Source organism: Pollachius pollachius (genome assembly GCF_949987615.1).
Source record: "Pollachius pollachius genome assembly, chromosome: 16".
NCBI classification, from domain to species: Eukaryota; Metazoa; Chordata; class Actinopteri; order Gadiformes; family Gadidae; genus Pollachius; species Pollachius pollachius.
This window is the reverse complement of record NC_136949.1, coordinates 5776724-5791123: the sequence shown is the minus strand read 5'-3', so window position 1 is coordinate 5791123 and position 14400 is coordinate 5776724. Positions and strand designations below refer to the sequence as shown.

At 47.8% G+C, this 14400-nt stretch overlaps 1 protein-coding gene across 4 annotated transcripts in view; it reads left to right on the top strand.

The window, feature by feature from the left end:
- plcb1l (phospholipase C beta 1-like) overlaps positions 1-14400 on the top strand; it is a 133516-nt gene that overhangs the window by 30605 nt on the left and 88511 nt on the right. For all 4 annotated transcript variants that reach the window (XM_079753138.1, XM_079753137.1, XM_079753140.1 and 1 more), the window contains exon 3: positions 1122-1190. In XM_079753138.1, coding sequence (XP_079609264.1) covers positions 1122-1190 — 69 coding nt within the window. The remainder of the gene's footprint in view (positions 1-1121; positions 1191-14400) is intronic.

Genomic DNA, 14400 nt, shown 5'->3' with positions numbered 1-14400 from the left:
GTGTGTGGTGGTGGTGCCTCCTCTACTTGATTGGGGATTGGGTGAGTGGGCCCCCCGGGTTGGGATATGCCTGAGGGGGATCCAATTAGACTCTGCAGGGGCCGCGTGGGCTGCTGTGGTAAGGACTTCCGGGTGATTCACGGGGAAAGGGGGGGGTGGGGGGCAAGCTCACATCACTTTCTCCATTGGTAACACATCAGCAAACTCTTTTTTATTTTTCAGCAGCTGCACTGCTCTTACAATCTATTTCATTTATCTTTAGAGGGCCTTTTTGCCGCTGACATGTTTCCACGGCCGTCCCCCCCATGCGTTTTTCGTGTTCTAGTACCTCTAATCGATTCCGAGTCCTTTCCTGTCGGAGCGCAAGGAGACCAGTCTGGTGGTCTCTCTCTCTCTGGTGTCGGGAACTTCGGAGAGGGAGTGGGGAAACGGGTACTCCGCCCTGGTTTTGGTTCCAGTTATGAAGCCTTATTGCGGTCAGGACTCCCATTTGCACTGGCAGTGCCGGTCGGTTGTGAGCCTGCGGTCGGCGTCGCACTCTGTCGATTCACTTCGGGGTTAAATCCTGATCATGCTTCCGATGACGTTGTGGTCTCATCACCAGGGAGCTGGGAGAGGGGGTGCTGGAATAGAGGCTTCATTATCGTCCAAAGTAACGTCATGTCCCATGCACACACACACACACACGCACACACACCCACACACTCCCTTCAGTCAATTGACTGGAACTCTTAACAGCTGAGCCCAGCTGACTCACTGTAGGGCAAGGCATTAGCACAGGACAGTGGTCTAGAGGGTGTGTGTGTGTGTGTGTGTCTGTGCGCGTGTGTGTGTGTGTGTGTGTGTGTGCCTGTTGTGAGGGATGGAATGTAAAAGGTCATAAAGCCATGATAAGCTTGTGGCCTAATTTTTCCAAACACAATTTGTGCACTTTGTGTCCCTATATTCTGTGGCACACATTTGAAGCATTAAAGTATTAGAGATAGATGTGTTTTGTCCAGACTCTAAATCATGTGGTAAGAATTGTGCAAAACAAATATTGACCCTGTGTCGCATTTGTCATTCATTCACATTTATCTCCTATTCTAATAGTCTTTTTTTGTTCCAATTGTGTTTGACAGGAAACGGATCTCCTGGATATCGCCTACATCAAGGACTCCAGAAACGGAAAATGCACGAAAAGTCCCAAGGTAAGAAAAACATCCCAACCGATGATTCTCTTTGCATTTCAGTGTCTGCTTGAAGACGTGTAGAAATACTGTTGTATGAAACGGCAGTTCTTGGTCCGTTGAAAATATCTCTACCGCCTGCGTTTGTTTCCTGGCGGGGGGGGAGTAGTGCCGGTCTGATGCTTGAGACAGTGCCAACTCTTTGAGTTTTGCGGGTGCGGGTCTGAAGAAGCAGCCATCTTCTCCCTGCGTGGGCATGTGTTTTAATAGATCTGAACACCAAGGCTCATCCAACACATTCACAATAGCGCGAGTGAGCGTGAGTGAGCATGAGAGAGCGGCGGCTGCTCGAAAACAACAACACATGATGCGGGTGCCTTGTTTGTTGTCGTTTCCGGTCCATGTCCATTCTGTGGACTCTAGTAGTTACATCACACAGCAGGTGCCTCACCGTTAAGCTAACCCCCTCCGAAGGTTTTCCATTAAGTATCTGGGTAATGCTGCAAAATAATTATACATTGAGTACAGATTGATTTCGCAGGATTTTCAAACGAGTTTCAGAGCAGCCCCGAAAAAAAGTTCAAAGCCTGGTAAAATGATGTGTTGATTTGTGTGTAACGAGGGAAGGATTTGCAAACATTTTATTTTCCTTTTTCGCCTCTCGACCCCCGCTGCGAATGTGGTGTATTCAGCGGGGAATCTCACAGTAATCTCCCTCGGATCGGCCCATTTGATGTCTTTGAATCACCAAAAAAAAAGATGATTAACATGCCAGGCCTCGTTCTCTTCCTCGCCTCCTCTCTGTTATTATATTCCACACAGAATGACTCTATTTTGCTTCTGCGCCGTCCTCTTTCGGCGGGCTTAATGTCGCGACCCCGCAGGGTCCTCTCGTCGTCATGTGGTCGGTCCCTGTAAAGTGGGTACGGCGTGAGTGTGTGTGTCTGTGTGTGACCGTGAATGAATGTGTGTGTTTGTGTGTCGGGGCGGGGATGAGGTTACACAGACTGAAGGCTGATGCTTAACATTGCCACGAAGCACCGGGCTCCTCATGTGGTTTCCCCTGACAAGAATGTGTGTGAGTGTGTGTGTGTGTGTGGGGGGGGCGTAGCTGTGAGTTAACACAGGCCGAAGGCTGATACTGCATCTGGGGAGTGAGTGATGACACAGTCGATAGAACGGCACACACAGCCGTGTGTTTCTAAGCGCTGCTACAAGGTACCCGCACCTCGCGGCCGTCCGGACGTCGAAGGATCTGTCTGTGGCTCGTGCCGGGGGCCGTGCGCAGCAGTGCACCCTGGGTATTTGCCCTGTGAGCTTTGTTGCGACCCCGGCGTCGACGGGGATGAGAGGTGGGCGGAGGAGGAGAACGAGAGAGAGTGGGGGCAATGAAAGATGAAGGAAGTGACGGAGGGCGGGAGGGAGGGAAGGATGCAGGCAGGAAAGGAGAGAGAGAGGAGGGTTGAGGATCCCATGGTGGAAAGCTGAACAGGGAAAAGACGGCGGGGGGGGGGGAGGGGGAGGAAGAGAGGGGGGAGGTGTAGAGAGGAAAGACGGGAGCGAGAAGGTGAATGACCGCAAGTCAAAGGAGGATATCAGCCGAAGCAATGGAGACGACATCAGGCAGCACTTGTGGTTAATGGACAGCACTTATGATCTTGGCTTACTGCGCGGGGCAATTTGACATCACACCACACTCCTCCCAGCATCTCGTCAGACAGACTGAAAGTGTGGCCGCTTTCTTCGGGGCTCGGTGACTGCAGCCTGCTGGGAGAGAATCCAACGACGGGACAAATCTTTTATACATAGGCTTGTCAACAAAGAGATTGTGAAAGTCGACGTGTCGCGCCGAGGTGTGGACGATCGAATGCAGGAAGGAATGAACAATCGGCAGTAAGGTGGAGGATCTTCAGAATCGGTCGGTGTCAGGACCTGAGCCGCTGTTGCTCACGACTCTTAAGGAGCCAGGGTTTAGCATGCTCGTGATGGGTGGTGCTCGAGGAATGAGGAGACGAAGGGAGAGCGAAGGGAGACAAGGATGAGGATTCTTGTATTCATCTGGTGCATCGATGAACGATGCTTTGTCCTTCCAGGTACCGGCATGACTCAGACATGCCCCTAGCGCTGCAGGGTAGACCATATGTCCAGATGGCAGAGCAGTTTCATGATTTTTATGCAGTTTGCCTTTATATTGTGTGGGGGAGACAATGCAGATGTGTGTTAGTGTGTGTGTGTGTGTGTGTCTGGGTGTGTCGCACAGCCCACACACTGACAACAAAGCCCATAAACACAGGGAAACACACTCTGAATTCTAGGCACACACACACACACACACACACACACACACACACACACACACACACACACACACCCACAAGCACACATGCACACACATGCACAGACAGATACAGCCATACACACGCACACTAATGCAAGCCCACGCACACACATGCACACAAACATACACACACAGCCACTATAAAATAACAAGGCGCGGCTGGGATGCGTTCCTGTGTCCGCTGTGTTTCAGACTGGCTAATGAGCATGTGTCAGCCCTGTCGCTCGTTATTCAAACTGATTAGATTGGCCTGCTCGTCAGCATGGACAAGAGACAACCTTCATCTGTCGGCCGGATCCAGAAATAAATCTCTATCTCCTGCTCTATCTCTCTCTCTCTCTCCCTCTCTCTCGCTGTCTGTGGGTCTCTTCGGTCGGCTGAACAAAGGACAGAAACCAATAATCATACACAATGCGAGAGCACGGAAAAACGCGGCCACCTAGCTAGCTCACAGTTCAAAGAACCAAGGCTGATTATTATGGTGGTGGTGCCCTTGTGCTGCTATCAATCGTCCGTGGCATCATTTGCTCTTCTCTTCCTCTCTTTCTCTCTCTTCCTCTCCTCCTCTCTCTTCCTCTCTCTTCCCCGCTCATCCTCTCTCTTCCCCTCTCTTCCACTCTTCTCCTCTCCTTTCCTCTATCTTTCTCTTCTTTCCCCTCTCTGCCTCTCTCTTCCTCTCTCTTAATCTCTCTTCCTCTCTTCTGCTCTCTCATCTCCTCCATGCCTCTCTCTTCTGCCTTCGTGCTAACCCCTCCTTCCTGTTCATTTTTTTGTTCTGTTTGGGTGTTGCGTGAAGCGTCGTGTCCAGATGATGTGCGTGACACTGACCAGACCTCCCTGGCTACGCTACACAGCCCGGGGCTTCTAACATGGCTGACAGCAGATGTCCAAACAAACTTGTTGGGTGATTTCATTGTGGTGTGTTGTTAGTGGCTATCTCCTCCTCTCCGTCCGCCCTTTCGGTTGTTTGCTGTACGAGACAGCAAAGGGAGACACTGGGACATTATTTACGTTATTTATCTGCTAAACTATGTCAATGATTTATTCTGTCAGGAGTCAGTTCCTGTGCACTGCGTTCTCCAGTGTAAGTCTTCATCTGGGTTCTTTAGGAAATGCTCCAGACGTTTGGCAAATATTCAACTCTGCAGTATCGACTTTCTCAGAAATGTCATCAAAAAACTGCAAGGTGATGTAAAACACTGCTTCTGTTGAACTGTCAGCCCTTTCAGAATGACACAATCATCTCCAACAACGACTTCCATTTGAAGTCCTGTCCCATATTTTCTTTACGCAGTCGGCCAAATATGCAATTTGCTCTTTTTGGTCCATTCCTTTCAAAGCAGAGAATAAAAGCTTCCACACAAAAGAGGTAAATCCCAGGTAAATGTTTGAAACGTGCTATTTACTTGTTCTTAGCCTAAGCAATCTGAACAAGCATATGTTTTACATATTGAGGATTTCTTTAGTGTTTTGTGATACCTCTAGATTAGCACAGCGAAGAACATGTGTTCATTTATTTTCACATTTACATTTAGAAGATTTAGGAGACGCTTTTATCCAAAGCAGCTTACAATAAGTACATTTCATGCATTTACCATTTCATGTATTTACCATTCTCTTTGTTCTTTGGTATTTTATAGAAATGTGGCTCCTTTGTACTGCTTGGCCCCGTACCTGCCTACGGCCTGCCTCAGGTCACGATAAAGAAGGTCAACGATGTTCCGAAAACTCTTTAAAGCACTAAAATACTGGCACTTTATTTAAAGAGGTAAACTTAGCTAGTTCCTGAATGTGGCGTACCTTGTGGTTGCCGCAGAACGGGGGTCAAAAACCAGTGACCAGTTCACCGTCCGTCCGCCGAATGCCGGAATTTCTCTAATTCTGTGCGTTCATCACGGCCCCCCCGTCTTCGCAGGTCTCTCAAACTGTTATTACTGGGCATGGTGGTGGCTGGGAGGAGGAGGAAGAGGAGGAGGAGGAGGAGGAGGAGGAGGGGGAGGTAGGATGATCTGGAGTAGGAGGAGGAGGAGGAGGAAGAGGGAGAAGGATGGGGCGAGAGAGGAAAAACAGAACGGGAGACATGAGGAGAGTAATCAACGCATCACTTGGGGGGGGTCTTATGGATGGGTGTGTGATGGGCGAAATGACACGCCTTTCTGTCTTTTCCCCTTATTGGTGGGAACACTCAAGACACTTTCTGTCTGCCGCACTCCCCCCCCCCCCGGAGCTCAGACACTCAGGCGCGTTCTGAGACGCACACAGCCCGCGAGTCAGAGGGATGGCGAGCTGCTTTAATTTGATTTGATTTGATGAGATTATATTAATCACTGCGGGGAGGAAAATCCAGGCGTTGCGGCGGCAGCAACAGCTTGTCCGAAACAGTGGAAATCAAAAAGGCGGGATGAAGATTCAAAAATAAAGATTGAAATAGAAACAGAAAATGAGAGGAATTCATGGTATGGGCGCGTGTTGCCCCGGGTGAGCGGAGTGTAAGATGTTTGTCTCACGCTCCACATCAGCGTTCGCAAGATTCCCGCGGCGGCGTTCCCGCCTGACTGTAGTCTGCTCTGATACCTGAGGTATGAGGTCATGTGATCTGGGAAAGGGCGTCTGCCTGAAGGTTTCTATCGATGCGCGTTTCTCTCTCTCTCTCTGTCCCCCCCTGGAGCTCCTGATTCATCTCTCTCTCTCTCTCTCTCGCTCTCTCTCTCTCTCTCTCTATCTATCTCTATCTCTATCTCTCTCTATCTTTCTCTCGCTCTCTCTCCCTCTCTTCCTCTCTCTCTCTTTCTCTTTCTCTTTCTCTTTCTCTCTCTCTCTCTCTCTCTCTCTCTCTCTCTCTCTCTCTCTCACTCTCTCTCTCTCTCTGTACATATATATACAGTATATATTTATATAGATATATAACCAGTATATATAGAATATACACAGGCCTTGGGGCTGACTTGAGCAGGACAGACTGACGGGTGTTGAGGGTCTGGTGGAGTGGCCCAGAGAAGCAGGCCCTTCACGATAAAGCCCTCCGTCCACACACACAGTCAGTCACTGCTTAATACAAACACACACCCACTCCAGACACACACACAGCCACTCCAGACACACACAGCCACTCCAAACACACGGATCCCAGGCCAGAAAGGCACTCGGCGGCACATACACTTAAAACAGGACTTTTGAATTCTAAGTGCACGCACACACACACATACACACACAAACACACAACACGTCCCACGCACAGACACTCGCACACACAGGTTCATCAAGATCAACCGAGAGTGGTCACCACGGGATTGGATTTTTGGAGCGCTTTCAAAGGGGATAGTTTTACAAAGCCAGACAGCCTACAGACGAAGATAGACAGCATTATCAGCAGAGCTCATGAATGCTAATAGCTGTAGCTTAAACACAGCCAAAGCCCGGTCCTGGACAAAAACACTAATACAAAATATAAAGCCCTTCGACTTATCTTTACTCTGTGAAGTCAAATTGAAATAAAACATGAAAAGTATGCTTTTGGTTGCTTTATTCCAGTGCGCCAATGGGTATTGCTATGATATTTGAGCAGAAGGAAATAGCTACCAGCGACATGTTTCACATTGTTTTCCATCTAATAGTAGAACGTTTGGTGAACGATTTGGCCTGTTTGGCCGTTCTCCTGTGCTTCATGTGAGCCTGCTGTGACCTGGGCACGGGGGGGGAAGTGGCTCCGTCGTCTACGGTTACAGTGTGCGTTTACAGCGGGAACGGAGTCGCCGCTAAATACAGTGCGCACGGTCTGTCCCCGGGCCACGTAACGGGATCTGAGGGAGTCTCTGAGCAGACCATTATCGTTGCATGCACGCGTATACACACACACACAACATGCAAACACAAACGCATGCATTCACACACACGCAAGCGCACACACCCACAGACACTTGCATGCGCATGCACACACACACACACACAAAAGCATACACACACGCACGCACATACACACACACACACACACACACACGCACGCATAGACACAAACACACACGCAAACACACACACACATACGCACACACACATACACACATAGATCCGCACACACACACACACATACACACATGCATCCACACACAAACACACAGACACACACACACACGCGCACACACACACACACACACACACACACACACACACATACACACACACAGAGAAGGACGGTCTAAAAACAGACTCCTCTGTGAGGTTTGTTATTGTCGCGATGTGATTGATAATCGCAGCGGCGTGGCGACACACCGTCGGCCCGTAATGATTTGTTTTTCTCCTCGCCGTGTGTTTCGCACACGCGGGTTGCCCCTCGTTATTTACAGCAGAACCACAGATATTGTTTTTGAAATCCGTGACAAAGAGAGGTAACTAAACCGAAATTAAAGCGGTAATAGCCGACCCTGAGATATATAATGGTTGGTTTTTTAACCAATTAAAAGCAAGCATTGTGTTTGAATGTAATTGGACCAGATGATTTTGAATATATACATTTGAAACGGCCCGTTATGAATGAACGACAACCAAAAGGAATTCAACCCCAAAGCAAGGAACAGTCAGTCTCTGTGTGTGTGTGTGTCTGTGTGTGTGTGTTTTGATTCCAGAGTCAATTTAATTTGCCTATTTGGATGATTGTTACACTCTTTGCACAAATGAGCACCAGACTGTTATGGTTTGTTTGTTTGCGTGAAGTCCGTGTGTGTTTGCATTTTTGTGGATGTTTGCATGTGTGTGTTTGTGTATTTGGCTGTGTGTGTGTGTGTGTGTGTGTGTGTGTGTGTGTGTGTGTGTGTGCGTGTACGTGTGCGTGTGCGTGTATTTTTATCTGTTTTTTCGCCATTGTGTGCAGACCACCTCTCTCCCTTCCCGGCTCTGTTTACAACAGACAGCAAAGCATACCACACCTTCCTGTGTGTCATTGGTCCACAGCTAAGGTTTGGTCAACCAATTAAATAGCCTCCTCTCAGCCTTATGAGCGTTGTAAAAACTTCACATTGATGATATACCATTCAATACTACAGAGTGGAAGAAGTCAAATCGATGACAAAGCAAACGTCCAGATACTCTCTCCTCATTGGGTAAAGGAGACCTGTGGTCTTTAATTTGAAGAGAGGGAGAGGGAGAGAGATTGAGAGAGAGCGTAATGTACTGTGTTCTTCACAGTAATTTGCTGCTTTGGCAAAATAACAGGTTCCTTTCCATGCCAATAAAACAAATTTGAATTTGTAATCGAGAGAAAGCTAGAGAAAGGGTTATGGAGAGAGAAATAGGGGGAGGGAAAGAGAGAGAAAGAGAGAGAGGGAGGGGGAGGGAGAGGGAGGGAGAGAGAGAGAGTTAGTGATAGGGAAATGGAGAGAGAGAGAGAGCGAGAGAGAGAGAGAGGGGGGGGAGGGAGAGAGAAGGAGAGAGAGAGAGAGAGAGAGGGAGAGGGAGGGAGAGAGAAGGAGAGGGAGAGGGAGAGAGAGAGAGAGAGAGGGGGTGAGAGAGAGAGAGAGAGACAGATGTCCTGCAGCAGTGGCAGTAGAGCTGTCATCTGTTAGCTGGGTATTGACGGACCGCCGTGGGCGTTCCCATGGCAACGATTACTGCGTTTCAAAGCTATTGATCAGGGCTCTGAACAGACACGATCAATAGCTGGGGTCACAGACCTGGTGAAAGCATGGGGTGACTGACCGGCAACGATCAATCTCCTGTCAACAGTAACTGTTGACAAAATACTATTGTATTACATTGGATCAGACTACATGGGCGTTATACCTATGTTATAGACATGTTATACATATGGTTTTATTATTATTGGTATCGTACTTTTATTAATACAGATTTATCATTATTATATTCATATATGATTTTGTAATTATGATTGCATGTATTTATATTTTATATGTTTTATAATGTAAATTGAATGATATATTATATTATGCATATTTGAATGTATATATAACAAGTATGTAATACTTGTTATATATAGCCTGTTAAGTGTCCGACAGTCATTACTGACGGCCCACTGTCACCGTGAGAGCACTGGTGTGACGGAGCGACGGGAGAGCAGCGTCGTGCAAAACATCGGACAACAATGATCCATGATGAGCCAGTCCCATAGAGCTGGGTCAGTGGCCCTTAGAGAGGGAGAGAGGGAGAGGGAGAGGGAGGGAGGGAGAGAGAGAGAGAGAGAGAGAGAGAGAGAGAGAGGGAGAGGGAGAGGGAGAGGGAGAGGGAGAGGGAGAGAGAGAGGGAAAGGGAGAGAGAGAGGGGGGGAAGATAGAGAGAGAGTTTGCGGCCCTTAAAGAGAGATAGAGAGAGGGAGAGAGAGAGAGTCAGTGGCCCTTAAAGAGAGAGAGAGAGAGAGAGAGAGAGAGGGGGAGAGAGAGAAAGAGAACGAGAGACAGATAGAGAGAGAGAGACAGAGAGAGAGAGAGAGAGAGAAAGAGAGCGACGGTCAGTGGCCCTTAAAGAGAGAGCGCAAGAGACAGAACGAGAGAGAGAGACAGAGAGAACGAGAGAGTGAGCGTGAGAAATGGCAGGTTTTCTACGGGTTGTGCTAATTGCGTACTGATTAACGTCAGCTCTCTCGCCCGCCATCTCTGACTCATGCATTCCCTCTCGCTGTGTCCTCTATCTGGAGGAATGCTGGGGACATAGAACGGAGCACGTAGAACAGCCGGAACAGACGTGTACAGAGAAGATACGAATAGAAAAGAAAAAATAGAATGGATTTTATGAATATAATTAGTATAGATAATATGACAGATCTAAATAGAATATATTATACTATTCTATACTATTCTATACTATCAATAGGCATTGATAGTATAGAATCGATTTCAATGCAATATTGTATAATATAATTGAATAATATAGATCTGAATATTCATTAGCGTTTGATGGAAAACTCGATAAAACTGACCAGAATGAAATAGGGATTGACGAGGACACGAATTGATGTGAACGACATAAAGTACAACACATTGTAACCAGCTGCCCTTCCATCACACACAACGTGAGGGTGTGTACGTGATAAGAAGATGCACATATGACGCTGTCCCGTGTGTGTGTTTGTGTGAAGACTCTTGTTTGAAGACTCTCCACCACAAAGAGATGCACACGCACACCGCCACACACAGTCCAGACGCACACCCACACACCAGGCCCCAAAAGAAAAAAATCACTTTGACACTCCCTCTCCCTTATTCTCTGACTATCTCCCCCCCCCCCCCCCTCCCAATCCCTCTCCATCTCTCCACCTCTCCCTGCCCACTCTCCCCCCCTCTCCCTCTCTATCTCCCCCCCTCTCTCCCAATCCCTCTCCCTCTCGCCCTCTCTCACTGCCCTCTCTTCCCCCCCCTTTCTCTCTCTGTCTCCAGCCCCTCTCTTCTCACTGTCTGCTTCTCCTCCTGACATCATGTGACACGGGGAATGAGACAGACTCTACTTGTTAGAAGTCCAAGGCCATGTGCAGAGCGAGAAAGAGACAGTGAGGAAGAGAGAGACAGAGAGAGAGAGAGAGAGAGAGAGAGAGAGAGAGAGAAAGAGAGCGGTGCTCGGAATTGGCCCACTCTACAGACTCTACCGACTGTATTGATTTTCATAAAAGAAGCCGATCGGCCCGCACGATCGGCTGACGGTCGCTCCGGAGCAATCTATCTGCCGCCACGCGCCGGTAGTAGCGAGGGGCAGGGAGGGCGAGCACCGGGGGGGGGGGGGGGTCGGAGAAGATAAGCACCGTGGACCTTAATAGCATATTATATGCTGGCGTCTTCGGTCAATTACTGATGAATTCCCGGGCCCGCTGACGAATCCCCCTGGGAGGGGGACTAGGGGTAATCTGTGGAGTCCTCTAACCCCCCCCCAGTCAGGGGCCCTTCCCTCTGGGAGTCTTACACCCGGCTACCCACACACACACACACACACACACACACACACACACACACACACCACCACCTCACGTTCTCCACCACCACCAACCCCCACTGGGAGCCCCTACACCGTATACTCAGAGCCCAAAGCTCCTTCGTTGGGTCACCCTGGGCTGGGATTACGGGGCCACTGGTCCCCGATCGGATGAAACGGGCGAGCCGGGGCCGGGCAGGCGGAGCGGTCAGGGGAGAAGGTGGTGTCACTTGAGCGAGCGATGGCTATCGCTGCTGCTGGGGCTGAGAACGGGAACGAGATTGGAGCACAGTGGGGCTTTTGTGAGATTACTGGCTGCAGAAAACACACGCGTTACATAATGCACGTGATCGGTCATTCGTGGTCGACGGTGACGATGAATCATCCGTTTTTTCGCTTATTCGTTTTTTTCCACCCGTTCATTAATGAATGAATGAATGAATTCACAACAGTAAAAATCGATTGCATTTCTATTGCGCATTTAGGGACACCCAAAGCGCTTCATTCAGAGCGAGTGCAGGTGGATATACATTCGTACATTCACCCCTTCCATCCATTCATTAATTCATCCCTTGGTTAATTCCCCTCATTCATGAATTCATTCACCTGTGTCTTAATTATTCATCGATTGTTGTTGTTATTCAATGCAGGATATGTTCAAGGGTGTAAGACCTTTGGTCGAGACCCCGTTGGTTTCGGTGGGTCCTCTTTCAGGCCATCATTTCGGGATTCTTCCTTCCCTCCCTTCAGTCGCCGGATGTAATGAGATCAGATGTGACATTTTGTTAGCCCAGCAAGGTTGTGCCGACGGAACTGACGCTGATCAAACAAGAGACTCACGCAGAGTCATAAGTTGTCAGAGCCGGGAGCCAGGGCTGTAATTAGCGGCTGGGGAACAACTTTGGTGTTTGCTGTTGACAGTTTACACTCTGGAGCAATCTGTCAAAAAAAAGGGATTTTTTTTTTTTCTCCAACTTAGTCACTTAGTGACAACTTTTTTGACCCCCGTCAAAAAAAAGGGTTTTTTGGGACTTTGGGTGATTTTTTTTTAACCAACTTCCTCTGAAGTTAAACATTTACCAACCGTACTCTTAATGGGAAAGTGGGAAAGACTATTACAAATAAATAAATAATCAATTAATATTCATTATGCTAATTGATGTGATTCACTGAATATTTCCCACCGAAAAGCTATTACAAATTTCTTTGTGCCTCAAAAATCTATTATCATCCTAACATTTGGTCAGTTGCAATAACGACATAAAGTCTCTCCATGAAACATTAATCCCAGACCAAAGCAACTTTGATATCAGCACTAAATCGAATCAAAAATATTAATATGAATATATTGACTATGCCATTAAACCAAGTCCATCTCCGCATAGCGTTTCCATAGTGATTAATTCAAATAGCTTACTTAATTATAAGTTCCAATATACAATATTGTATTTTCACTTCCATTCTATTAAATAAGCATCAGTGTGTACCGCTTGCATCAGCGTAGCATTTGCTAAGCTAGCGCTATAAGCTAGCCAGGATCGGTTCTGACAAGGCACCCCATGCTCAGTTCACTGGGATCCCCCGTGATCGATGGCTCCTCTCCACGGTTCCCCGATTGGTTCATCAAAGGCCTGATTTGGATTGTCCTGTGTGTGGGAGGGTAATCTGTTTGTCTTGCTATCAATGCAATGGATCGATTGGCCCCTAACGTGATAAGGGGCCCACTGAAGTCACGTTAACCGTAGTACAGTTGGCTTTCTGCGGGGGGGGGGGGGGGGGGGGTTGACCTGCAGTTTGCTTCCGCCCGGTGCTTTTTTTCCCTAGGTGAATTCTTCGGGGAGCTTTTATTGATTGTTGTTCATTTAAGGAGCCTTGTTCGAAATCACCTTGTCATTTCGTGATACTCATTACCGCACAGAATGACGGAAATCCCACATCACACGTATGCACGCAAACATCTACGCAAACACACACACACACATACACACACACACACTCACAATGAAACCACACACACACATATTTTAACTTTGCGGGGTGAGAATAGGGCACGAAGTTTTGCTATCCGAGAGATTGGTCTGTTGCCATAGTTACCGGGGAGGAGAGAAGGAGGTTGGCGTGCGTTAACGAGGGCTAACAAAGGCTCTCTGTCACGCCAGACAGACGTAGCGGCCGTCACTTCTGACGACAGACCAGCGTAACCGTCGAAGCCTACTACTAATTAACTCTGCCATACCTGAGCGAACACCTCCCTGTCTCCTTTCCCCTCTCCCTTCTGCTCTCTTCTCTGGTCTCTCGTCCACGCTTCTCGCTTTTTCTGTTTGAATCTTGTCTCTACATGTCTGCTCTCTACTATTTTTGTTCTTATTTTTGTCTGATTTATTCTTATCTATTCCTCTCTTCTTTTCTCCTCTCCTCTCTTATTTCCTCTCTTTCAATCACTCCATCCTACCCAGCAATTAAATTGCTATTATGAACCATCATCATTGACTAATAGTAGGTTATATTAAATGGATATGCCAAGATATCTGTAAATTTGTGTTTGCGTGTCATACCCAGAATCAAATGAATTGTTCATCATTGTGTGTCCAGAACGGTAGATCACCGGGTTAATATTTGCTTGCCGTTTTCTGCTTCTTTTGACTTGCAAAGTTACTTTTTCCTGGCTCCTCTTCATGTGAGGGGAATACACTTTCCGACTAGTTGCTTATTCAAAACCTATGTGGCAGTAGCAACAAAACAAGACGGTTGTTTGTCTACAAGCACAGATAATTCTGCACTATTTCCACGCTGTGATTATTAGGCTATCTGTACTGTGCCACTGACAGGTTACCCTCTGCGTACCGCGTCGCCCTCCCATCCAGAAGCAGCTGATAGTATAAGTGTGCCAGCGCCGCATCAAAGGTAGCCTCATTATCAACGTGCCACAAATGGGGCAAATCCCCTGTGTGTTTGTAGACTACAACATTTTTGTGTTGTTACTGGCCC